This window comes from Crocodylus siamensis, chromosome 1 (assembly GCF_052110815.1).
Source record: "Crocodylus siamensis isolate JL-2025a chromosome 1, ASM5211081v1, whole genome shotgun sequence".
NCBI classification, from domain to species: Eukaryota; Metazoa; Chordata; order Crocodylia; family Crocodylidae; genus Crocodylus; species Crocodylus siamensis.
Window position 1 is genome coordinate 158,406,746 of NC_143395.1, and position 27,336 is coordinate 158,434,081.

General features: G+C 44.9%; 1 protein-coding gene across 1 annotated transcript in view; it reads right to left on the reverse strand.

Annotated features, from left to right (window-relative positions):
* Positions 1-27,336, reverse strand: part of LRFN2 (leucine rich repeat and fibronectin type III domain containing 2) — a 253,600-nt gene that overhangs the window by 37,115 nt on the left and 189,149 nt on the right. The window contains exon 3 of the mRNA XM_090046861.1: positions 25,079-26,471. Coding sequence (XP_089902987.1) covers positions 25,079-26,451 — 1,373 coding nt within the window. The 5' untranslated portion in view covers positions 26,452-26,471. The remainder of the gene's footprint in view (positions 1-25,078; positions 26,472-27,336) is intronic.

The window sequence follows — 27,336 nt, forward strand, 5'->3', positions numbered from 1 at the left end:
CTTGGCTACCCCTGCTGGAGTCTTGGGGGCAGTGGGCCTTTCTTTCTGTGTTGTGCACTTGACCAATTACATAAGAAAAAGCATCTTATGCCATTTCATTATGGATGCAAAGCAAATGCAAACTTCTTAAAGAGCTTTGTATATTAAGGTTGGCCTTGCAGGCAGTGTCACACTGGTTAGGTACATATCCTCATGAGAGCTAGAGGTGTTGAATTGACACCACTAGTTGATTACCTCAGTTGTAGCTGCTATTGAATAGAAAATCAGGCACACAAATCAGGTCAATACCAACCTGCCCAACAACCCAGGTCCTAAATGTACATATACTTATTATTACTTAGTACAGTAGTTTTCAACTTGTGATCCAAAGACTCCTGGGGGTCACAGACTATGTTTAAGGGGTAAACAAAAGATGACTGATCAACTAAAAGTATGTGAATACCCATACTTAAATTTCAAAGGGGTCTGCACGTCCATATGAAATTTCCAATGGGGTCCACACCTCCATTCAAAATTTTGTTAGGGGTCTGCAAATGAAAAAGGGTTGAAAATCACTGGTTTACTAGAATAGGGGTTAGCATAAACAGCATCTTGTAGCATCAGAGCCAGAAGAGCTTGGGCATGCATCCAGTCAGGTAAAAAAGACAACATGATTTATCTAGTCATTCTCAGCCAACACATCTTAAATAATGAATACCTGCACAAAACTGTCAACAGTCAATCCACCAATAAAATAATTAGCAAAAAAATCAATCAAATAATTTTGAATAGCATATAAATCTGGAAAAACCTCAATACGGTCATGGCTAGACTGTATAAGGACAATGAGAATGAAATCCAAATAAATGATTTGTTGTGACTTATTAGCTCTATTCAGCCTCCCTGGCTGTAGACAAAAACCGAGAGGGAAATGAATAATAAATAACAAGAAGAAAGTTAATCAAACTTTGATTCCGTTCACATTTTTTTGGAGTAGATGTTTTTTTCTATATCCCAAATTGATTCTGCTACATGTATGCATCCTTTTATGTATCTATAGATCATCCTTTTAATATTGTGCTTTCAATCTTCATTCCTTTTTTCCCCCCTAAGTGCTTTGGAGCAGTGTGCCTTTTTTCAACTATCATTAAGACAACATATAAGAGACAGTAAGCTTGATAAACAGCATACATGGCACTGCATTAGGTTTGTGGGCACTGGAAGGTAAAAGGACAGAACATCATATACTCAGATTAAAAAGTACTAAGAGGCACTTTGTGTTAAGCCATATGCAAACCTCAAAGAAAGAAAAACAGCTGTGATGGAAGAGGTGGAAACTGTACAACAGAACCGTTCTTTACTGATATCTGCAGTGGGAAAGGGCAGTGTAAGAGCTCTCTGACTGTTAGTCCTAGCAGATAACCTGGAATCCTGTAGGAAGCATTCAAACACACAGGCAGGGGCAAAATCGGGGGGAGAGGGAGATGGGGGAAGGTACAGTGGTGTGGTCTCACCCCTCACTTCCACAGTGTAGCTTTTGTGCCAGTGGATTCAATTTTCTGTAACCACAGACACAGAATCTGAGCCAGGGTTGGAGCCCCAGGCTAGAGGGGGCACCTGGGGAGACCAAGTAGGGACCAAGTGAGGTGGAAGAGATCTGCCTATCACCACCACTGACCCCAGGGCTGCTCCTGCCCATTGCTGGGAGTGTCTGTGCAGGGTTCTGGGCTTGGCAGCGGTGGCAGTGGGTGAGTCACTGGACCTGCCCCTTTCCCATGGTTTTCCATATAGGCTCGGGGGCTCCAGCTGTGGGAAGCAGCCACAGGATAACAAGCTTGATCCAGAATAGCCATGGTGGCAGGTGGGTCCCCCTTGCCATGCCCAGGGGCAAACCCTGAGAAAACTCTCCTTCAGAGGGGAAGGGGAAAATAGGAGGGGCGGTGCTGCCGAATGCTGCAGGAGTCATAATTTCTTTGCTATGTTCCTTCCCCATAGCCAGATTTCATTTTTCAATATGCATCACAGTATCTCCCTCTCTCGTGGTGCATTGTAGCAGCTCAGCATCATGTGAAAGTGGGGAAAAGGGAGAAGAAAGAGATCACTGTGCACTCGCAGTGACTGATTTCAGCTGGAAGGAGAACTGAGAGGACTTGGCAGTACAACTCTTGTGAGGAGCTGAATTAGCCCAGGCAGACACAAAGAGTTTAATGACTACCCACAATGACATGCTTCTGCCTTCCATATAAAAGAACTGTTGGAGGTGTTCCTTCCATTAAATCACAGACGTGGTGGTAGAGCTGTTAAGGTGTCTCACTATAGCTCTGAATTGAAGTCCTTCTCTGGATTCCTGCCAAAAACTGCTCCCAGATTGTTTAGCTGATACTAGTAACATCACTCCCTTCTGTGCTATCCACTAAAAAACTAGTGCGTCTTAACCATACTACTCCATTGGGCTGTTAGGCTTGGATGGATCGCCTGTGAAAAAAGCTATTATTTCCCCTGACTCTGGACCAAAACAAATGGTATAACTTGGAATTTCCCGTAGGACAGCAAGTATATTTTTTAATCCGTTCTAACAAAGAATTACGAAATAAAGGTGTTGCAAGTATCTTTAGGATGATGGTATTTTTGATCCTGTTCGTAGTTCAGTGCTATCTATTCCTTTTGATATTAGTTGCTATTTTGCAACAGTTACTTCTTCTTTTTTGAATAACTCAGGCACCAACATCAGAATTCTTAGAACAGCTCAGCTCTCACTTACAACCAGAGTAAGTGGCCTGATGTTGAACAGGTCAAGCATTTTTATAACCAGATTTAGGTTTCTGAAAGATCTCAGCTCCAACATGGAACTAAGAATATGGAGCCTGATTTTCAAGAAAAAGATTTAGCATTTGGGCTTACATTTGGATGGAGTTCTTTTAAAAATCTAGTTCTGATTGTGGGTCATGTGTATTTGAAAATCTGTCCTTGAGGTCTTTTGAAAATCTGCCCCTCACGGTAGTGAACAAGCTTAACCAAAGTTACCTAGAGTGAACAGGCATGTTTACAGATTCATTAATGCACCATAATTAATGTGCATTAATTTACTTGGATAACCAAGTACTATATCAGTGTGCAGTAACTCTCACTATGGTGCAGTAGTGCTGGCACATGGGTTTTTAGCGATGCTTACTGTGCAGGAGCACGTTAGCATAGGTTTTGCCAGGCACATTACTGCAGTGTTATTAGGCTACTGCGCAAGTAGCATCTCATGTAGACATGCCCCAATAAGTGGCAACCCCCCCGCACAAAAAACAAACAAACAAACAAAAAACAATAAAAAGAAGCCAGGAACTTTGCTTCCTTGTATCTTGCTGTTTGTATTCTTAAGCATGGTTTTTTAAAACAGAAAAGGAATTACTTTAACATACTCAGTAATATCTAGACTTTCCTTTCTTCTCTGGAAATAGCACTTCTGAAATGGAAAGCTAAAAGGAGTGATGAGAACATGGCATAGTGCAGGCAATGCGCTTTGCAGCCTTCATAAATATATATAGGCAGTCCTTGCACTTACAATGGGTTACATTCCTGGAAAAGGTGTAAGTTGAAACAATGTAAGTCGAATCTGATTTTCCCATAGAAACAATGTTATACTAGGGGGTTACATTCCTGACCGAAGGCGTGATGCCCAACTTTCAATTTTGCTATAGACCATGTTGATTCAGACTGTATAAATAATTACTGTCACTGGGATGAAAGGCCAAGAGACAAAAATTGCCAGAGCCCCCCATAACCCTCTGTTGACAGGAGTGGTGAGCAAGCAGAGGAGAGAAGAGGGCAGGATGTCAGTGGGGATGGAGCCAGTGTAGGAACCAGCATAGCCTCAGCTCAATGGAGGCATAGCAAGGCAGCTGGGGCCAGGGCAGGGCACGGGGCAGTTGTAAAAACAGCTATTTCTGGGCCCCTCCCCAATGAGGCACTTGCCCCAACTTACACCGCTGAACAGAAGGGAGGAAACCTTTCTCTGTGCAGCTTGGGGCTCTGCCTGGGAGCCCCGCACACAGGTTTGCTAAAAGACAGAGAACTCCCATCAATGTTGCAAAGGCCCTTCCAACCCTAGAAACTATGAAACTATGACCCCAGAGCAGGGGGCTGGGCCCGATGATCTCATGAGGTCCCTTTTAGGAGTAAACTTCTGTGAACCCACTTAATGATGCTGGCTGCATGGCTAACCTTCCATGCTGTTTTTCCTGTTACTTTTTCATTTCATTCCTTTTATTCCTTAGGCTTTCCAAGGAAGTCCAGGCATACAGTGATCATATAGCTATGATAACTTCCACGTATAACCTCTAGTTATAGCTCTTCTCAGTGCTTGTCTACATTTTCATCTATAGTACGGTTGGCAGAAGAAGCAAGATTTATATGTTGATGGATTAACATAGTTAAGGAAATTGCTATCTCTTTTCATATGAAGACAGTGGAAAAATCCAAAAGGCTTCACATGAAATTAAAGATATCTTTTGTAGTTATTCATATAAAGGGTTTTTTTTTTTTTTAGAGAATCTGTATTGTTTTGCTTTGCACAATAGTAGTTTTTGCATGATACTTCACGTCACAGTGCCACTTCCAGAAATAGTTTCACTTTTACCCCTTGAGTGTTCTTTCCTATGCTCCACCTGGTTCATCAACATATTAAATAAACCACCTACAAATTGTTGTACTGATACACAACAGAGTAAGCATAAACATTCAGGGGAAAAGAAAAAGCAATAAAAAAAGGCCACTTAAGAACAGTTAAATAAAATTATTTACTGCCTGAATATATTCCAGCAGTGGTGCAATTAGCTAATTAAACTGCATCCAATATAATTATTCATATGAGAGGGGCTGGATGGAGAAAATATGGCATAAAGGTAAAACAAACAAAAATATTTCTCAGTTGCAGTGGGTGGAATTCATTTCTGTGAAGAGATTATGCACAAGGTTTAGGCACTACTTAATCTCACATCAGGCCTAAGGGTTGGATGTGGCAGGAGTTAGTTCCTAAAGTAGGACTGGGAAAACCAGGGTGTCAGCTTAGGGATGATGAGCACACCACAGACTTGACCCCTACAAGGACAAGAAGAACCTACCTCCTAGGGTAGAAATAGACGTCACCAAAGGAAGCAGATCAGCTGTGCCAGGATGTCTCAGCATAGCTGATCCACTTCATTGGGTGAAATATATGTTGCCCATTGTCCTGCCTGTTGATCCTGCAGGACATTGGATGATGTTTTCCCCTGCAGAGATGTATCCTGGGAATCTCTGGTTCACGCCTCTGTAAGCAGGGAAAGCAGGCTGTGGTGAGGTTCCAGGGTGGTGGTTACCAATCAGCTGATGGGTAGTCCCAGTTTCAGGACCACACCAGAGTGAGTTCAACACTCTGATGTGGTCCCAATCAAGTGATGGGTGGCCCCAGCCCCAAAACTGTATCAAAACATCCATGTGTACCTAGGGAGTCCTAAACAGGGAAACTCAGGCAAGTGCTCCTGGGGCTTCAGGGTCCAATCCTGCATGCCCCAGGAATTCCCATTCCCAAGGTGCATGGGACAAGGCACCTGAAGCCCCAGTCCAAACTCACTTTAGAGCAAACACTCATGATTTGCAAAATAGCGAGACAAAAGCATACTGTCTATGTCATGGTCATAAACTTGGGGCATTTGTGGTGCAACAAAGGACACAGGTGTCTGTGTATGCTTGGCTTTTGTGCTGACATAAACATTTCTATGGCAGTACAAAGTTGACATCTGTTTACAACCCTAGACTTTACTTGAGGAAGTAGGACTGGATCAGGGGTGGGCAAAATATGGCCTGCAGGCTGGATCCGGCCCACTAGCTATTCTATCTGGCCCACAGGGCCCCTAAAAAAATGATTATATTAATATTTATTTGCTTCTGGCTGCCTGTCAAAGCTGACAGGAGCCTGGGGCAATAGGACCCAGGGGGAGTCCTCAGAAGAACTGAGCAGCCCAGCCCATCCCCGCCCCATCCCCAGCCATTTCACTTTCTTCCTGCCCCTGCTGTGCTCTGGCACTACGTGGCTCCCAGCGGCATCACTGGACTGGGCCATGCCGGTACGTGTGTGTGTGTGTGTGTATGTGCGCATGCAGGCAGGGGCAGTGTGTGTGTGTGTGTGTGTGTGTGTGTGTGTGTGTGTGTGTGTAGGCAGGGCAGAGTGTGTATATGTGTGCAGGCAGGGGCTGAGAGTGTGTGTGTGTGTGCGCATTTGTGTGTGTGCAGGCAGGGCAGTGTGTGTGTGTGCAGGCAGGGGCAGAGTATGTAGGCAGGGGTAGTCTGTGTGTGGGTGTAGGTGGGGGTGGAGTGTGTGTGTGCAGGCAGGGGCACTGTGTTTGTGTGCTAGCAGGGGCAGAGTGTGTGGTGTGTGTGTGTGTGTGCAGGCAGGGGCAGTGTGTGCGTGTGTGTGTGTTCATGGGGTGAGTCCCACACACACCCCCTAGCATACACATGCACCCACACCCCCTCGCACTGCCATACACTTAGACCCCCACACCTCCACATACACCTCAGCCACCCTCTCCCCACACCTAGTCCCCCACAAACCCCATACCTAGCTATACCCCACAAACCTATATGCACCTCCCATGATATATAAGAGTAAGACTTCGTTTTAAGCTATTGTGCAATCACATCTGAATACATTACACAAACACATGTAAATCAGGAGAAAAAAAGTATTTTTTAATCAAATTAATGAATGCTGTAGATATTTGCTTTTTAGAATATAATTTGGTATTTTTCTGTTTCTGAGATGGCAAAACCCCTTGCTGAAAGGAGTACTTCCGGGAGCAAGGGGAGGGACTTCAGGTGGCAAAGGTCAGGGGTTAGGGGGTGGGATTTCCAGGTCACAAGATGGTGATCAGGGTGTGGGGCACCTGTCAAAGTGTGGGGCTCCCCATGTGGTTCTTGACAGCTTGCTCAAACTTGGTAAGCAGCCTTCCATCTGAAATAATTGCCTGCCCCTAGGCTGGATGGCACCTGACCTGTAGCGTGGTAGTTACAGCACTGTACCAGAAAGTCAGAGTGATTCAGAGTCCAATCTTCTGGGTGATGGGGAAAACTGAACCTGAGCCCCCTGTTTCCTGGCCAAGTGCCATAAGCATTCAGTTTGGGGGCTAAAATTTGGGAGGGTCCTCCTCCTCTTTATTTTTCTCAGATTTATACTCAAGTGGTTGGGTATGTGCCTGGCCAGTGCATAACCCACTGCATATGCAGTACCATAGCAAGGACATTTGGTGCCTGGGGCAAAGCCCACAGTGGCAGCCTGCCCTTGCCCTGTGCACAGATTCAGGGAGCACACGCCCTCCCCCCACCCCCATGCTGACCCGGGAGTACACGCAGAGGTGGGAGCCACCTTCCCCCCTTCCCTGCACCCCCCCAGAACAGGCCGCTTCTGGCTTCCCCCCTTCCCTGCACCCCCCCAGAACAGGCCGCTTCTGGCTTCACCCCATGCCCTGCTCCAGTTGGGCAGCACCTGTTGGCACCCCTTCTCTTTGACACCCGGGGCAGTTGCCCTGCTCACCCCTCTCCCCACCTTGCTAATGGCACTGCGCATATGCTCAGTTGGCATGTGTGTGCTTGCATATCCATTCTGCAGAAGTAAGTACAAGGCATAGTAGAACCTGTCCTAAGGTCTAAGCCTGTGGACAAGGATAGCCAACTCCCTCCTCCAGGCAAGGTCCCTAAGCATCTGGCATTGCAATGCCTAAGTAGAGGTACCTTGATTCTTAATGCTGTTCATGGGTTGGGCAGTGTAGAGGCCTGAAATTGACTGGCTCCTCAGCTGTTTCCCTCTCATCCTTAATCTATTTAGACTGTAAGCTCTTTAGGGAAAGAACTGTTCTTCACTATTTTGTTCAATGCCCTGTGCCAAGGAGGCACACTCATAGTAGGAGCCTCTATACTCTCTTGTAATATAAATCATTAGGTATTACTTAGAGTAATTAATGAATTAAGCATAGCTTTTGTGCTAAAAGGCAGCCTATCTACTGGGCAGAAGCTGCCATTTTCTGTTCTGATTCAGAAAGCTAGAGCTAGTTAGCTAGTTAGAGCTGCCTTCTCTCTCATGTTTGCTTTTTCGTGGAGACATCATAATCACTCTTTTTTCCTTACTGTTTTCCTTCATCTGAAATAAATCTCTTCTGGCCTGAAAACCTCATTTTCTGCTAATTAGATATAGAAAAACATAACCAAAAGGCAGGATGTTTTTCCAGTTATTTAGCCTCCATTTTCCATTTTCTCTCCTGCATTTTATATATGAGCTGCATCCCAACAAAAACTGGAAGGACAGTCCCTTTCCTTTGCTCTGAATGCCTTATTCACTCTCTGCTCAGTATTTATTTCTCAAGGAGAGTACTAAAGATGGCATCACAAGATAAAGAATGCAAATTACAACTCTGCATGATCCTAGCTACTACTAAGTTTTTCTTCAGGAAGAAAAAGAATGTTTGCTATAGCTCTTTCTCTCAGGGTCTGATAATCATTTGATGACAGATGTTCAACAAGTCTCTAGAAACAGGCATTTCTGAATTTAATTCAAGATTATAACAGTGACATTCAGGCCACTTAACTTTCCTGTTGTCACAGTGACAATGAAGACATTTTTTATGCCATTTATTTTCACACTTTCATTTGTTTCCTGCCTTTGTGCTAGTCCTCTTCCTTCCAAGCAGACTCATCATGCATACTTTAGACTTTCTTGAAACATTATTATTTCTTTGTATTCTTTGTGCAGAGACTAAAACCCAAATTATGACAGGACCCCATGGATCTGACCTATTCTATTCCTACAGTGAGATGGAAGCTATGAGGAAGACAGAAATTAGCTATATTTGATTTTTGATAGATAGCTAGATAGAGAGCTAGATAGAGAGCTAGATAGATAGATAGATCTAACCATATGTATATAACCACTGAAACCACACTGGAACATATATATGAACAGTTACCTTTCAGTGGGTAAGGTATTGCTGACTGAAAGGTAACTGAGATTTATGTCCTGCAAGAACCCACAGAAAATAGAGGTAGGCAGAAATCTGTTACCTGGTGTCTGAGGCATAATAGCAGGAGTCTACTATGAGGTCTGTAATTAAATGTGTAAAGTAGCCTGGTTAGGTTTAAGAAGATGGTTCCAAGCCCTAGAAATCCTTGGTTAAAAGCTCTAAAACAAAGGGGCTTTGTAGTGGTGGGGGAAACTTGCATCTGAAAATGGCAGAGATACTAACTGGGTGTCAGATTGTCCAGGAAACTGCACTAGCATGGAAAAGCCTGCCTTATCCAGCCCAAAATTTGGTGTGTACATGGAGAAGGTTAAGAGAAAAGGCACCTGGGTGAAGTTGAACCTCTTGAAATGGGCAAGGAAAGGTAAAGATTCAGAAAGATGACATGCATTTAGTATTTAGTTAGCTATAACTCTTCTTTCTGATTACAAAGCTCCTATGGATAAAAATAAATCAGCCTTTCCATTGAACAAGCTGTTCTCTGTCTCTGCTTTTCTGTCACTGGCTTACAGGACCTAGAACAGATTCCTTAGCAGGGTTTACATGAAGCTGGATCTAGTGGAGGTAATACAGTTTGTGAACAAGGGGTGCTGTGACCTGATGTGTTAGTTAAAAAGTGTGGTGAACCTTGGAGCTCTACTCTCAACAGATTTCTTGCTGGAATATAGTGCCTATGGGAGAAACTAAGATGGGTTTAACAATACACCCCACACTTGAACCCCTTATTTACTGCTGTGCAGGTAAGTTGTAAAAGCGAAGCCACCAGCATTAATGAGTCTGCTAAAATGTCACATGAACATAGCTACCCTTCAGAGGTACTTAGGGCTGATCCAAAACCCCTTGAAACACTGGGAGCCTTTCTATTTGTTTTCATGGACTTGGGATCAGGTCAATATTGTGGATTTAATTAGTTAACTTTTATAAAGGGCTATTTCAGTAGTAGGTGTCATTATTTTTCATGAATATGAATGGTATGAGAGGTAGTCACCATTAAAAGTCAGCATTTGGCAACAATTACTGCACAGAGCAGCATATGAGATGCTATAACTCTTTCCTATACTTAAAATAGGAAAAAATGTGGTAACTGTTCAGCTGTATGTTGCCTTTTAATATTCATGAATAGCATGAATATGTTAAAACTTTTAATTTAGACATCAAAATGTTGAGTCACCTGAAGTTTAATCAAAATTCTATTTCAATGGCTCATTTTAGCATCAAATATGTAACTATGTATTGCTTTTATGAGTGTGGACAGCTTTTGGCATTTGGGTTCAGAGAAGCTAACAGAGGGGATATGACAGATGTTGTGGGCAAGCATTAGCTTATCCTGAATTCCCCTCAAGTAAAAGTGCCGAGCCTTTGATGAGCTAAATAAATAATTAGCAGCAGAGATAAAACAGGAACAGTGCTGACTTATGGCACATTGGAAACTCATTCTGATTTCAATTCTACCACTGTAGCTCTGTTGACTCTGATAGAGGCACTGCTGGGGAATGCTGCAGTAACTGAGATCAGAATCATGGCCTTTGTCTTTATATTCAGTTCTTGAGGCAGAGCTCAAGGGCACTGCTGTAATGTGCTAAAATCTCAGTATACATCACTAAATGTTATTAGACAGTTGCTACCATTTAAAACAATTTCAAGTGGTTTTAAACCACTGAAAGGTACTGTCTTGACTGTCCTTGCATGCTGTCTGACCATCTAATCTATCAATCTACTTGTCTAATGCTAGTACTTAACTAGTCACTTCGATAGCAGAGTTCCCTGTCCTCAAACAGATACTGAGCAGATGTAAGACAAGTTCCTTCTTCTATTGGATTTGGTGTTCCTGGAATTATTTCCTCTAGGGATAAAATAGGAGTTTTGTCCTTGTGGCCCATTCAGGCTTGTTTGCTGTGACTGTCAGTAAGGGACTATTAGTTGCTGGTAGTGGTTCTTTTAAAGTTGATAAACTAGAATTCCTGGTTCAAACTAAACCTACTACTAGACCTCATTTTGTACAAGCCATTGAGCAAGCCCCAGGTGGTGAGTAACTTCTTGTCACTAAAAATCTGCTTTGATGACTGTGATGCTTGGACTTTGTATCCCCTTTCCCTTGAATCCTCTACAATTTTATACAGGGGCTTAATTATTTTGTCAATGCCTGCAACATTTGCAATGTTTTCTATTCCCTGTGCATTTCCCCATCTCCTTTTCTCTTTCTTGCTGACTTCTCATTAATATTAAAAAAGTAGTCAGAAAGTGTCTTTATCCAGGCAGGAGAAAAACAGTAATTTGCATGGACTTGGAGAAAGAGATACAGACAGAGACACAGATAGACATGGAGAGAAACCCTAAGACATAAGTATGCAACCATGGAACACTGTAATGTGGCTTTTAATATCCCAGGGAACCTTTACACAACATTCAGCATGCTAAAAGTTGACTGGAAATTAGCTCATGACGTTTCTGTAAGTTTCTCATATGGACTCAGACTCCAAAGGTGTCTCTTAGACTTCCTTCTGCCCTGATTTACGAAGATCTTGATTTACATTGAAGCTGAGTCTTCAAGGGGACCATGTTACTATTTTTATAAACTTACTACTTCCATCTGTGAAGCTGGAGCAACAGGGAGGCAACAGGGAAGGTGCTCACATACTTCCTGAGAAATCAGGGTGACCAATAGTTATGTCAGGTGCCTCTACATGAATGCACAGAGCCTGGGAAACAAGCAGGAAAAATTGGAAGTCCTTGCACAGTCATGGGATTATGACATGATTTGAATAACAGAGACTTGGTAGGAGTTCGCATGACTGGAGCGCTGTCATGGATGGGTACAAACTGTTTAGGAAGGACAGGCAGGGGACAAGACGAGGAGGAGTTGCACTTTATGTAAAACAGCCGTATGATTACTCAGAGCTCCAGTATGAAACTGGAGCCAGGCCTGTCGAAAGTCTCTGGGTTAATGTTAGAGGAGAGAGTAACAAGGGTGATGTTGTGGTGGGGGTCTGCTGCAGACCACGAGAAAATGATGGATGAAGCTTTCTTCAAACAACTCGCGGAAGTTTCCCAATCACAGGCCCTGGTTCTCATGGGGGACTTCAGTCACCCCGATGTCTGCTGGGAGGGCAATACAGCAGTGCACAGGCAATCCAGGAAGTTTTTGGAGATTACTGGGGACAACTTCCTGGTGCGAGTGCTGGAGAGAGCAACTAGGGGCTGTGCTTTTCTCAACCTGCTGCTCACAAACAAGGGAGAACTGGTGGGGAATGTAGTAGTAGATGGCAACTTGGGCAGCAGTGACCACAAGTTGCTTGAGTTCAGGATTGTGAGGAAAGGAAGGATGGAGAGCAGCAGAGTGAGGACCCTAGACTTCAGAAAAGCTGACTTCAACTCACTCAGGGAACTCATGGGCAGGATCTCCTGGGAAGCCAGACTGCGAGGGAGAGGAGTCGAGGGGAGCTGGCTGTACTTTAAAGAAGCCTTCCTGAGAGTGCAGGAAATGCACAGGAAGACTAGCAAGTCTGGCAGAAAACCAGCTTGGCTTAGCAGGAAATTCTTCAGCTAAATCACAGAAAAGAAGCTTATAAGAAGTGGAAACATGGACAAATTGCTAGGGAAGAATATAAGAGCACTGCTCGGGCATGAAGGGATAAAGTCAGGAAGGTCAAAACACAATTGGAGTTGCAGCTAGCAAGGCATGTGAAGGATAACTAGAAGGGTTTCTACAAGTGTGTCAGTAGCAAGAGAAGGATCGGAGAAAGTGTGGGCACCTTACTGAATGGGGAAGGCAACCTTGTGACAGAAGATCCACAAAAGGCTAAAGTGCTCAATGCCTCTTTTGCCTCAGTCTTTACAGACAAGGTCAGCTCCCAGACTACTGCACCAGGCAGCACAGTTTGGGGAGGAGATGAGCGAGCAGCTCTCAAACATAATGCCCATATTTAAGAAAGGGAAGAAGGAGGATCCAGGGAACTACAGACCAGTCAACCTCACCTCAGTCCCTGGAAAAATTATTGAGAAGATCCTCAAGGAATCCATTTCCAAGCAATTGGAGGAGAAACAGGCAATTAGGAATAGTCAGCATGGATTCACCAAGTCATGCCTGACCAACCTGATTGCCTTCTATGACGAGGTGACTGGCTCCGTGGATGTGGGGAGACCAGTGAATGTGGTGTACCTTGATTTTAGCAAGGTTTTTGATATGGTCTCCCACAGCATTCGTGCAGGTGAGCTAAGGAAGTATGGGCTGGATGAATGGACTGTAAGGTGAATAGAAAACTGGCTGAAGCATCCAGCTCAGAGAGTAGTAATCAATGGCTTGATGTCTAGTTGGCAGCTGGTATCAAGTGGAGTGCACCAGGGGTTGGTCCTGGGGCTGGTTTTGTCTTTATCAATGACCTGGAAGATGGCATAGAGTGCACCCTCAGCAAGTTTGAAGATGATACCAAGCTGGGGGGAATAGTAGATATACTGGAGGGTAAGGGTAGGATTCAGAGTGGCTTAGAGAAATTGGAGGCTTGGGCTAAAATAAATCTCATGAGGTTCAGCAAGGAAAAATGCAAAGTCCTGCACTTGGGGCAGAACAATCTGATGCACCAGTGCAGGGTGGGAACTGACTACAGAAAAGGACCTGGGTGATACAGTGGACAATAAGCTGAATATAAGCCAGCATTGTGCTGCTGTTGCCAAGAAGGCTAATGGCATACTGGGCTGCATTGGTAGGTGTGTTGCCAGTAGGTCAAGGGAAGTGATTATTCCCTTCTATTCAGCACTGATGAGGCAACATCTAGAGTATTGTGTCCAGTTTTGGGCCCCCCACTTCAGAGCTGATGTGGACAAACTGGGGAGAGTCCAGCAGAGAGCAACAAAAATGGTTTGGGAGCTGGGGCACATGACTTATGAGGAAAGACTGATGGAACTGGACTTATTTAGTTTAAAGAAGAAGAGCCTGAGAGGGGATTTAATTACTTAAAGGGGGGTTTGAAAGAGGATGGAGCTAAACTATTCTCAGTGGTGGCAGATGGCAGAACAAGGAGCAACGGTCTCAAGTTGCAGTTAAGGGAAGTTTAGGTTAGATACTAGGGAGAATTTTATCACGAGGCGGGTAGTAAAGCACTGGAACAGATTACCCAGAGAAGTGGTGGAAGCTCCATCCTTGGAGGTTTTCAAAACCCAGCTAGACAAAGTGTTGGCTGGGATGATCTCATTGGGAATGGTCCTGCTTTAAGCCCCTGCTAGATGACCTCCTGAGGTCCCTTCCGACCCTAACTTTCTATGATTTTATGAAGTGATTAGTACTGTATTTTCATTTAGTTGTCTCCTAGCTTCTTCAACCATTCTTCCCTCTCCTTTCTTTTTTACCAGCAGTAGTTTTCTCTGATGTTTAAGGTGGCCAGGTGACTTATGAGGAGAATCCTTTGATCCAGGTAAGGACTAACGAATGAGGTGGGATTGCTGTTGGAGGGGGAAAAAGTCCCTACACATCCTCTATAGGTAATCAAAAATAGCTGAGTGGCTATGTTCTGCAGGAGGTCCAGGCATAGGAGTGGAACTCAGAAGTGGGCTGGAAGAGTGGAGGAATGTGGTCTTTAGGGGGGCAAAATCCCAGTCTGAAACCACCATGTATAAGAAGCATCTCTTGTGGCTTTGTGGGGAGATTCTAACCCTCTCTACCTCTATGGAAGTCTCCTACGCCAAGCTATTTGCTTAGGATTTAAGTAGAAGAGACAACATAAGTGTAAGGGGTGAAGAAGGCGCCAGGCTTGAGGGAGCCCCGAGCTGACATGACCCGGCGCGGCTTGCGCGCCGCGGCTTATGGCGGGCAGCGGAAACTTACCTCCTGCAGAGACCCGGAAGCAGCAGGTGCCGGAGCGACCTGGACCAGCATAAGAAGAGCATCGGAGCAGCACAGTGGCATGGCGGATCTGTAAGCAGCAGGTACCGGAGCTGACGGTGGCGGGAGCACTATTCAGTGGATCCGAGCCATTTGGAGGTACGGTTGGACCTTCTGGGGTAAGCAGGGCTCCCCAGCGCGGCTCAAAACCCAGGGAAGTGGGCCCAGCAAGGCCGAAGAGGGCTAAATGCCGTGGGGAACAGCAGGGACCCTGTATGGGCCGGAGCTGTAGCAGACGGCAATGGGGTGGACACTGGGGACGAAGAAGTCACCGGTACATTTTTTCTTTTATCTTCGGGTGACACAGGTGAAGCAGCCCATTGCGGAGTAAACAGGGGGTGATTTCCCCATCCTTCGGCAGACAAGGTAGCACTGGGGCCGGCGGTTGAGATTTGAAGCCGGCGGTACACCCTAGGTGCCCTCAGCCGTGATTTTCTTTCCGTTGACTTCACTGTGCTTTATTCTGGTGCTATCCTGGAGCATCATAAGCGGATGACCGATCTGGTTGGACGGTCCTACCCGGTGGATCAGGCGAGGGTGTAGGGGTGGAGGAGCCCTCAGAACCCAGGGACCCCAGAGAAGAGGAGAGTCTCATTTCTGGACTGTATGCGCCAAACCAACTGGACTGGTACAGCTCAACATCCAAGTCGTGGCAGGCGAGGCAGATGCATACGTTCGTCCAAAACGGGGTGAGTCACTCTTTGTCTTCTCAGGAGCGGTCCCTAGTTGAGAGGTTGGGCTGGCGGTGGCCAAAGATGTACCTAGCCTCTCTCACAATAAGCATGATTAACTTATAGCCAACCCACTTTTGTTTGAGAAGTTATTTACTATCACTAATTAAATAGAATCAGGCCTGCTCAGTTATTAGACGGAACAAGTCTTTGGACAAGAGGGTGTTTTTTGTTGCCTCAACCCAATGTTTGGAGGTGCTGGGCTGTTGAACTGCAATACCAAGTACCTGCCTACCTTAGATATTTCTAAAGTATGCATCACCATAGTATCTAAGTGCTTGTTATTAACAACCCGTTGAATAAAAGAGTAGGTGTATTAATCCCACTGTGCTGTGGAAATTCTAACTCAGTTAATTACTTCCTGCCTAGTTAAATGTCTCTATAATTGCAATTGCTGAAGTTATTCTTTGCTCATAAAATGTCATTGCATTGTCTTTCTGGTGCAAAATTGCAGCTATGACCTACAGGAGAGATGGCTGGATGTCTGTGGTTGGTGTACTGAGCTCTGTTCAGCCAGCCTATAAAACTGTTTGCAAAGAAAGGAGCTGTGTAAATGTAAATCATTATTACACTGCTTAAATAATCAAATCCACTTTGCTATTGTTTAAACAGGATAGAGACATGGAGCCATTTATTTATATTTTAATGCTTAAACAGTCAGCTACATGAAATATATATATGGAAATAATAAGCTTTCCAAAATATATGAAATACATTTTTTCAGTGCCAAATTCATAAGTTAGAGGGAATGCGATGCGACAGTAATTCTTAATTTGTACAGTGTTTTTTATCATCCTTACTATGAAATACCACAAAGTAAAAATGGCATAAGCCTATCATAAATCTAAATGCTGTGTAGTGTTTCAGACATACATTTTATGTGGGTGCATCATTGCTTTAATCCCAAGTGCAACCAGCAGGCTAAATGTGGCCCAAGAAGCTCTATAGTATTAATCATAAATGTCCTCATATGTTCTGGTATAATATTCAGTGTAGGGATGTGGCTGGGCTCCTGGGGCAAAGTGGAAGCATTGAGTTCCAATTCTGAATTGCAAATATGTGGCTGGTGGCAGCAGCTAGGTTTTTTCTTTCTACCCTGCCCCCCATCCCCCTCCACCAAGTCAAGACCCATGGCATTTGCCCCTATCATCCTCTCCCCCCCTCCTGGGTTACACCACTGATAATATTAATTTGGAGCTCAAGGGCCCCAGTAAGAATTAGGGACACTAACTGTGAGGGTGCTGTACAAACATAGGTGAAAGATAATCTCTGCCCTAAATTGTTTACTCTAATGCAGAAATTACATGTTGTACAATGTAATAATTTTTTATTGCTAGTATCATTGCAGGTCATAAAATGCTTCTGTCTTTATTGAGGAGAGAGGTCACTCTCATCAACATGGAGGACTTTATGCTGAACTCACTGGCATATTCAGTCAAACCTCCTTTTACAAAAAAAGGTCTTTTCTTTATTAAATTAGCACAATTTTTTTCAGTTTCTTAGAGCGACCATTTCACATTCAAGAGCTAGATCATCAAGATAAAACAAAGAATCTCCTAAACAACATCTCATTCTAGCTTTGTCTGGTGAATGGCTGCCCAGATAGGAAGTAATTACAGCACTTCAAAAAGATGCCCAGGATCAGATGAGTATCAAGAGGGAGGGTGTTCCAGAACTGAGGAGCATCCATGGAGAATGACTTCCCACATGCTTTCACAAGCAGACTTGGCATACTGATGGTTCTTGTAGGAGGCTATTTTTGACTATCCATAAGGATCATGATGGGGCAAAAAACGAGAAGCTGGTCCCTCAGGGCCCTGGCAGATATTCAGTAAAGGTGCACCAGCAATATGACATGATGGGATCTGAAGCACAATCCCCATAATCGTGCTCTCTGTCATGCCACATGTGCAGGAGGTGTGATTTTTGCAATCATGTATCAGATCCCATCATGCTATATTGTTGGTGAAGGGGGAGCCCATGTTCCTGATCCAGTGTGGCAGCTCATCACAACTCCCAGCTTTGAGGACCTTGACTCTGACAGACTCCTGAGGCTGGGAGCAGCAATCAGCTGATAGGTACTCTCCACCTCTGGAGGGCATGGAAGTCAAAGGCTCCCATGTGCTCTGGAGGCTGGGAGCCCCAAGTCTGGCAATACGTTCCACTAACAGTGTAACAGGAACCAGCCAGAAAGTTATTACATATTTTTTTCTGTAATAACTTTGTGGTTTATTCCTTGTTTTATCACACCTTTAATTGCATTAAGGTGTGGCCAGGTAACTGCTTCAGATGTGATTAGGTGGTTAAGACCATCACTTCTGATTTGTCTAGGTAGTTCACCTGGATCCAATCCTCAACTGCTATGAAGGGCCCAGTCCAGTGTTAACACTTTGATAGCTACTCTCAAATGAGTACCTGTTTCTGGCAAGTTTTATCCTATGTAGTACTCTAGTGGGCACCACCTCAGTGTTTTAGGGCATTCTAGTACCTAAACTCTAGAGCACCAGCAAGTATAAGACTGGCTGCTAGGCATAGGTTATGTATATTAAAACATTTTAAAAAGAAGGAAGGAATTTTTATTGTTTGTTTCCCTTTTGAGCTGATGCTATTCCCTCCTTACCAGTTACAAATGTGTCTTTCTGTTTTCCTTTCTCTACATAACATTGTCTTGTGTCATAATTCACTTTGCTCAGCATAATTATTCAGAAGACAGCAGAATGCTTTCTGCTTTGGAGGGAAAGTGGAAGATTCCTGATGAGCCCAGGGACAAAAGAAAAGAAGAGTGGGTTGAAGAAAGCAATATGATTTCTAATCCACCCATCCCCACTACAACTATATCCCTGTGACTAGAGTAAAGCAAAAAGGGTCCCCCAAAAATTTACAGCATCCAGCTGTGCAGGGGAAATTCCCTCTCACAATTCCCGTGTACAGTGACTGCTGCCAACCACTTCACTCCTGTAGCACCAGCTGTCCAAGACAATGCAGGAACTGGCCTCGTGGCTCTACCAGTTACTATCCCCTCCCCGTTCAAAGCAATGTGTATCTTAGTGGCAAAATAGAAAGGTGAAAGAAGCATGCTACTGGAAGCAGAGGAGTAAAGAAGAAAAAGTAGAAGTAATGAGAAGCAGCCAGGGGCAGATAAAACTTAATTTTCTAAAATTTTTAGGGGCCCTGTGGGCTGAAAAGAATGGGCTGGTGGGCCACATCCAGCCCACGGGCCGCCTTTTGCCCACCCCTGTGAAAGTCTCTTTCAAATGCTAACTTCGGCAAGGTAGAACACTGTGGTGTGCTCAACCAAAGAGAGACTTTTGGTGATATGAGGGCACATTTACACATGAAATTAATGTGACACAATAAACTCCAGTGCAGTTTGTACTAGAGGTTATTGCTTCCAAGCACCATTCAGTGTGCTCCTGGGACCACAGCACGTTGCACCAGGTCAGAGCAGGGTGCCCAGGGTGCAGCCTCTGCACTGAAACACCCTCATGCCCCAGTCAGACCTATCAGCATCTACACGTGGGTTGCTGCTCACTAAAGGATGCCACCATTGGATAGTGCTTGTGTTTACAAGTACTAAATTACAGCAGTTAATTAGTTTACTGCAGCCTAATAGGGCCACATGTGTAGACATTGAGACTTCACTGCACAGCTAATTAGGCAGCCCTATAGTAAATGTCTCAAGTAGATGCACCCAGTAAAGCTTATCTGCATAAATACATACGCACACACATATATACATAAAGGAAATTTGGCTCAGTAATGCAGAAATGATTGCAAGTTTCATCTCACATCAGGGAAAACATGCCAAAAGAAATGCCACTGTGTTATCACTGCAAATTGAGACTGACCAAGCTGTTGGTGCCTGTAAGTTCAAGCACTGTACAATATCCTTACAATAGGTATCAGTCCATTCTCTCAACCTTGTCCTTATTTTTCCTAGGCAGTAGACTGTAATGCAAGATTGACCTAGACCTGTGATCACTGTCGCCATGCATCACAGGACCTGAACCTGCTTCCACTCAAATCAATAGGATATTTGCTGTTAACTTTGACAGGAGCACGATTAGGCCCTTAGACAGCAGTTATGGGTATGGGGAAGGGAACATTACTGGGCTACCACTTCCATTAATCCTAATAACACTGGCACTGGTGCATCCAGAGTTTAGATTCAGATTTCAATACCCTTTTGACTCCACACAGTCAGGAGTGTTGATGGGAAACATTTCTCATTATTTCCCAGGTCTTTTAATTTTCATGAGGTCACTGAAGCCTTGCAATCCCTTTCACATAGCCTGTGTCTTGCGCAGAATCCTCAAAGCTGGATGAAAGGCATAATGTGATCACTTCTGTATGAGATTGTACCTAGGATCAATAGTCCCTGCTGACAGTAGAAGGGTGGTGTTATTCACCCCTTTCTATTTTAAAATGAATTTAGTGTTCATGAAAAATGCTGAGTGCAGAAGACAGCAAATGCGTCTTCTATGCACTGAGCACTTACAACAGCAGGGAAAGTTTCCTCCTTGCTGAGCCCTGCAAATGTGCCTCAACCTTGACCTCTCTATATATCTCTGATGATTATACCGTACCTGTCACTGCAGTATCTAAGCACTGACAAAATACCAGCTAGCACATCTGCAGCACTTCAAATGAGCAAAGCACTGTACAAAACATCTATTTGTCTCAGTTTTTCCACTACGCCTGTCACAGAGCCCTGAACTTGTTAAATAAGAACTAACTAACATTAGCTAATTAACTGTGGGAAATTGAGTCGCCCAGGAGATAGGTTGTCAAATTATGGGTCATGAAATGCACGTTTTTGCACCATATTCAAAGCTGTTGCCTCATATCTTGACTAGGCTCAAGACCTTAAATACTGTTGGGCTTTCTTTCAGCTACACCATTTGTCTTTCAACTACAGCAGAGGCTGGCAACCTTGTCAAGCTTTGGGCCAGAACAACATGACTTCAGTCCAGTGTGGGCTGAGGCATGAATGCAGCTTTCAACCAAAGGGGAACTACACTGGGGCCAAGCAGCCTAGAACTGCTGCACTGATTCTCACTCCCTCTCTACCTCCCCAGCTATAGCATACACACAGTTTCCAGTTGGTGGTAAGCTGCCCTGGGCCTGGCAGCTGGAAACGTCTGTGCTGCTCCTGCTTCTCTCTGCCCCACACCGTAGCTGTATTGTACTGCCACTTCTCCCCGGCTTCCCCTGGCTGCAGCATGGGTACAACTGGAAGATACCTAACCCCAGCTCAGTTCCCCACCAGCTGGAAACTGCATCTGTGCTACAGCTAAAAAACAGGTGGTGGAGAGAAGCAGCAGAGATGCAGGTCCATCTTTCAGCTGCCTGGTCCCAGGACAGGTCTTTGCTGTATGGCTTCAGCATAGGCATGGGCAATAACGAAGCCTTGTGGCTCCACGGCCCAGGTCCAGTGGATCCATGGGTTGAATCCAGCCTGTGGGCAGTGTGTTACCAACCCCTGAACTATACCAATCCACATGGTGGTGAATCCCAGATCTGCAGTACATTAGTCAAAGCAAGACAAATAATTCCATCCAGAAACTGATGAAAATTAATATCTCACTTTAATATTTATTAATGCCTGCAGAAGATATGAAAGCAGACCCTGATTTCCTTGTGTTCATTCAGTATTTGAATTCAATGCATCTTCACATTTTTTTATTCTATGGCTTTGTTAGAATTCAAATGTTGCCACGTGTCTCTCAGTTGTTAGCAGCCACAAAAATCACATGTTAATTCTTCTGGTCCTCAAGTAGCTGAACCTGTAAACCAGTGGCGGGCAATTATTTTGGGTGGAGGGCCGCTTACCCAGTTTTGGCAGGCTGTCGAGGGCTGCTTGTGTAGCCCCACCCCTTGACAGGTGCCCCGCCCCTTGACAGGTGCCCCACTCCCTGGTCACCATCTTGAGACCAATGTCCCAATGTTTTGGGATCAAAGTCTCAGGGCCAGCACCGGTGGGGCCCAGAGCGGGGCACAGGCTGGCAGGGGTCTGTGTAGCCGGGCTGCGCTGCACCAGCAGGGAGGGGGGAGCTGGCCCAGTTCCATAAAACCCCTGCCGGCTGGGACCCCGTGCTCCTGCCACCCTGCCCTGGGCCCCGCTGGCACTGGCCCCAGAACTCCTGTGCTCCCACTGGCTGCCTGCCCACTCACACCCAGTGCCCCCCAGCGCCATGGTACAGGTGGGGGGCAGCACACAGCCCCGACCCCCTGCTCACCAGCGGGGAAGAAGCTGGTGCTGAGCGTGGGGAAAAGTGGCCCCTCATGGCCAGCGCTCCCTGCTGCAGCCACTCACAGCCCATGCAGGGCAGTCTGGAACAAGCACAGGCAGCCTCTTGTGGGCCATATTTTGCCCACCCTTGATGTAAGCAGTTCCAACTCCAGCACAGTGGTTCTCAACCTTGACAGACTCAAGGCACCCATTGGAAAATACCAGCTCTTAGTTTTCACTCACAGTTTGACTACAGAAAAACAATAGAGCATTTCTTCTTGCCAAGAACTCCAGAAAGACCACAACAGGGCAGAATGGTTTTGACACCCTGAATTCCTTTTTATATCTCTGGGTTTATCTTGTGCCTCGTGTATGCACACCTAGGCTGCATCCAAACGGGCATGGGCATGTGGTATGTGGCACCGCAGACCCGTCTGCAGCATCACACCACACATGCAGGCATGCCTTGCACTGCTGCCTTGAAGCACTGGGTTGTTTTTTTTTACCTTGGGAGATCCCAGGAACCAAAAAAAACCCACAGCAAAAAAAAGCAGGGTGCCACATGGCAGCTGCATGTGCCACCCAAAACTGGAGCCTGGTCCACTACAGCCTGGTCCCTGGTCCACTGGGACAGGCTCTCAGCTGCAGAAGCCCCACAGCTGCAGCTCCCTAAGACCCTCTGGTAAGGATGCTGGAGCCAACAGAGTCGCTGGTTTTAGTCTCCCCTGCCTGACCTGGGGTAACCTGCTGTGTCGCAGAGCACATGAGGCACGGGCATTTCCTGGGGACAAGTAGCAGCAGCACAAGATGTTTGTCCCCAGGGAAACAAATGACCATGCTTGTCTGGACTTGGCCCTAGCAGTGCTAGCTTTGCATGGCACCCTGTGGCACCCTTGAAAGGATCTCCATGCACCCCAAGAGGCCATGGGCCCCTGATTAAGAATCACTGTTCTATGGATTTTTGTCAGAATTTAAATGTTGCCATGTGTCTCTCAGGCTGGAAACAGATGTCCCTAGGGTACATAGGACTGGGACCCTGAAGCCCCAAGAGCACCTGTCCAGATTCCCTCAGTTGCAAAGGCATGCCCTGAGAATCCTCTGGCAGGGCAGTCCCCAGGCATGTATTGCGGTGCTGTGCCCTGACTCAGCAGACACTCTGCAACCAGGGAAACCACAAGTTATCCCTCTAGCAAAGGAGTGCCCAAAGATTTCAACTTGCAGTGCAACTTTGCAAGCAAAGAAACCTGGGGTTGCCCTGTTTGCAGAGGTCTGCCCTGAGCATTGTCCCACAGCATTGGGCCCCAGTCACTGCTGGGATGGGTGGGTGAATGACATACAGGTCAATGGGAAATGTCTGTTTCATCCAGTGAAGCAGATCAGCTGTACTGAGACACACCCCATGATCTGCTTCATTTGGCAATGTCCACTTACAGTTTTTGTTGTGAAGAGCCAGATAAGTCACATGTTAACTTTTCTGGTCCCCAGTTAGCTGAATATACAAGCAGTTCTGACTCTAACAGTAGCATGTGTAAATTTTAAATTCAGTGTCTGTAAATACTGGTATTCACCACCCTGAAATGTAAAAAAAAAAAATCAAGCATTGAGTGAAGAAATATCAGGCAGGTCTTACGTTACCTATCAGCAGGCAGGGAAGGATTCAACCTGGAAACAAAGTACCAAACACAAGCAGTCCAGGATTAGCTCTTGTGACTTACATCACATTCCCAATCCTCCTGGCATCTTTAAGCAATGAGGCACACCAGCACTTCATGGGATCAAATCCACATGTGCACACCATGAATAAAATATGCATTGTCTCTATTTTGATAAGGCAGGATCCATAATCACAGTCTAATATATTCCCAGTTGGACCATATTTTTGTTTCCTACAGGACCACACACTTGTAGAACCATTGAGAATGTATTAAATTAAAGATTTATGTAGCCTGAAGATAGAGGTGGCAAGCTATGCAGTCTGAAATCAGCCAGAAGATAGGTCACTTAGGGACAAACTGACTTAGTCATGACATTTCAAAGACAACAACCTACTTGTCAGATGCCATTTGAAAGAAGTTAGTACTTGTGGCTATATTTTGCCCTATGATTTTGTCTTCCATGAGTTACACTGAAGATAAACTTTAGTTCTGTGCTCAGTATCATTGTCTTTGTAGTTAGAAGGCAGGATTCGTAGATTCATACATGGTAGGGGCTGGAAGGGACTGCTTGAGACCATCAGGTCCAGCCCCCCTTCACTTGAGCAGGAAAGACTGCCGGGGTCAAGAAGACCCCAGCAGGTGTTTTTTGAAGATATCCAAAGTAGGTGATTGTACCACTTCTGGGGGGAGGCTATTCTGGACCCTGGACACTCAAGTTTCCTTATGTCTTTTCCTTAGGAAGCAGTGTTTTCTAAGGTTCACTAGTTTTCATCATTAGCATAAACACACTGCATCAACCATTCTTTCTAGGCAAAAGGAAAAAGCAGCAATCTACATTTTTTCCTGGTTTGGTAAGGAATTTCTTACTACTTTTACCACTGCACTTGCAGAAAGCTTCCTTTTCATGAGCTTTGCTGAGCCCTAGGTTAACTGCTGGAACACTACTGAACTTCAAAACTAGTGTACATCTGGACTAGCACAGTGTTTAATAAGGTCCTGTGTCTTCTTTCACTTACTCTGTTGTAAATCAGAAAAATCTCTAAGGATGTCAAGAACAGTTTTAACTGGTGCAAGTAAGAAGTGAATCATGCCATTAATGTGGATGAAAGGTGCCAGAGTAACATCAATGAACTTTGCAATCTTTCCTTAAACTATGGAGTGGGTAGATCACAGGTTATAGGCATAAAGCACAAACTTCTCCCTTCATGATTTCCTCCTATACCAACGTGTTTTGATTCTGAATAGGGATAGAGAGAGGAAGGGTAATTTTATCTCCTGCCTCCATTTGCCAAGTCTACCAGCAAAATCACTACATGCCATGGTGATTTTTCTAACATATCTATCCAGTAAAAAAGTCCAGTTACATAGCATAAGTATTAAACTGGTTAGTACTGTATAAATCATGAGAGAGATTGAGGGACAGGCAGGTAAACATAAACTCACTAAATATTAAGGCTTTTTTGTTACTACTAGTGTAGTTTGGATCAGCCCAATATCCATAAGTGAAAGACTGTATAACCCAGGCCTCCATCACCCCAGTATTCAAAGGACAAACTAGCAGTCGCATTTACCTGTAGATAAGAACTTCATCATCAGAGCAGTTATATTGCAGCTGATACATTTTAACCCTTGGGGCTGACTTGCTCACCGTCCACTTAACCAAAGCTGAGGTAGTTGTCACATCTGACACCAAAACAGTTCTTTCTGGTGGACCTTTAGTCTCTCCTCGATTTGACTTGCTGGAGCTGGTGATGTCAGAAAGCCTGGATTTGGGTGGGGCTGCTCGGCCAGTACCGTTGCTAAGGTGGGGGAGCTGAACAATTGAGAGCTCGATGGTGGCAGTCGACTCTCCAGCAGCGTTGGCTGCGATGCATGTGAAAGTTCCATAATCCTTGGATGTGGTGATAAGGATATCCAAGGTGCCATTGTCATAGACAGCCGTCCTTGAGGAATTCCCAATGAGTCGGTCATCTGGAGCCACCCAGTGAATGACTGGGTTTGGGTCCCCAATGGCTTTACACTTTAATGTGGCTGTCTGCCCTTCTAACACCAGCAGCTTGTGAGTATGCTGGGTAATAAGAGGTGGCTCACAAACAAATTCCTCTTCCCGTACATACCAGAAGTATCTTCCCTTTAGACCTGGAGGAGAAGCACAAGTTTCCATATCATCATCTCTGTCTAGCCGCCTTAACCACAGCAGTTCGCAATTACAATGCAGCGGGTTTCCCCCAAAGCTGAGAGACAGAGGTGGAGAAAATGGGGTTGCTGCTAATGGAATTATTTGGGACCTGGCAAATATGGGATCAGGGGGAAGTTTCTGAAGTCTATTGGAGGTTAGATCCAATCTGGCCAATTTCTGAAGATCTGCAAATGTCCCTTCTGTAATATAATCTATCAGGTTATGGTCCAAACTAAGCTGGTGCAGGTTTACCATCTTTCTTATAGATTCCCAAGGGATGCTTCGGAGGTTATTGTAGGAAAGGTCCAAGTCCTCCAGTGTAAGCAAAAAATCCTCAAAAGCTTCATCTGAGATGCGGCTCAGCTGATTGTTGTTTAAAATCAAGTGCTGAAGGTTAATTAAGCCTCTCAAAATATCCTCTCCAATACTGGGCAGTCTATTACTGTCTAGGTGCAAAGATCGTAGGCTCTCTAGGTCAGCAAAGGCATAGGGCTGTATGTAACTGATGGTATTCCTGGACAAAGTGAGGTCAACAAGACCAGACATATTGGCAAAGTCCAGTCGGCTGATGTTAATAATGAAGTTGCCCCCAAGTCGAAGTTCAACAGTCCTCCGGTCTATGTCTAGTGGTACAAATAGGAGGCCTTTGGAGGGACAAAGAGTCCCCAATGACTCAGACAGGTTCTGACAGACACAATATTTGGGACAAGCATTGACCACGACAGCCATTCCAAACACCAGGATGCTGCAGAGCAATTTTTCCATGGTAAATCCCGCAGCGGTGCCTGCAAGAAATGAAAAGAGTTAGTAATACAGTCAGCAGATTTTTCAGTCACAATTTTAGCTAATATCTGCCTCCAAAGAAATAGTTCATTGTAACCTCCCAAAGTTATTGCTGAGTTTCCCACCCTTTGCAGCATGGGGTGTTAAAATGCAGCTCTTTGAAAGCAGCATCAAAATCTTCCTCCCACCCCTGTTCCCCCTGTCCCCCTCCACCATCCCATAATAAATTTGCTTTTATTTTGCTTTATTTTTCCAGATTAGAGGTTTGGTTTCAAATTCAATAGCAATAAGAATCATTAGGCCAGATGGCCATTCACACTGGTTTATGCCTGTAGTTCAGTGTTGATAACTGGCAGCTCTTCAGTTACATGGTAACTTAACAGACTTATAACCAAATGTTCAGCTGTGGGATAAGGACAAAGCTTGTCACCGGATAATACTCTTACTTAATCAGTAGGAATTAGGCTGCAGTAGTGCCTCTTTCTGTGAGGGTTTAAGCTGCCTCATAATAATTACGTATTCCCGCATAATAATGTGGAATTAAACTTAGGGTCAAAAGTGCTGATTTAAAGGATAAAAATAGCCACATATTTACTCTTCAATCATATGGTAATTACCAAATAATTTTCCAGATAATCTGTTGGGAAGTCAAGTCAGCCTACCCATGGCAAAACCCACCATGGGCAGCTCACAGGGAGGAAGTTTAACCTTCACATGGAGTTTCTCTCCCTCCCATCCCATCAGAAGTTACTCACACGGGGAAAACAGCATTGATTCTCTTCACCTATGGGAAATCTACAAGGATCCATGGGAGGTCTGTGCTGGCTTTGGTGACAAACTTTTTAGTACTCTTAGTCCCCTGCACTG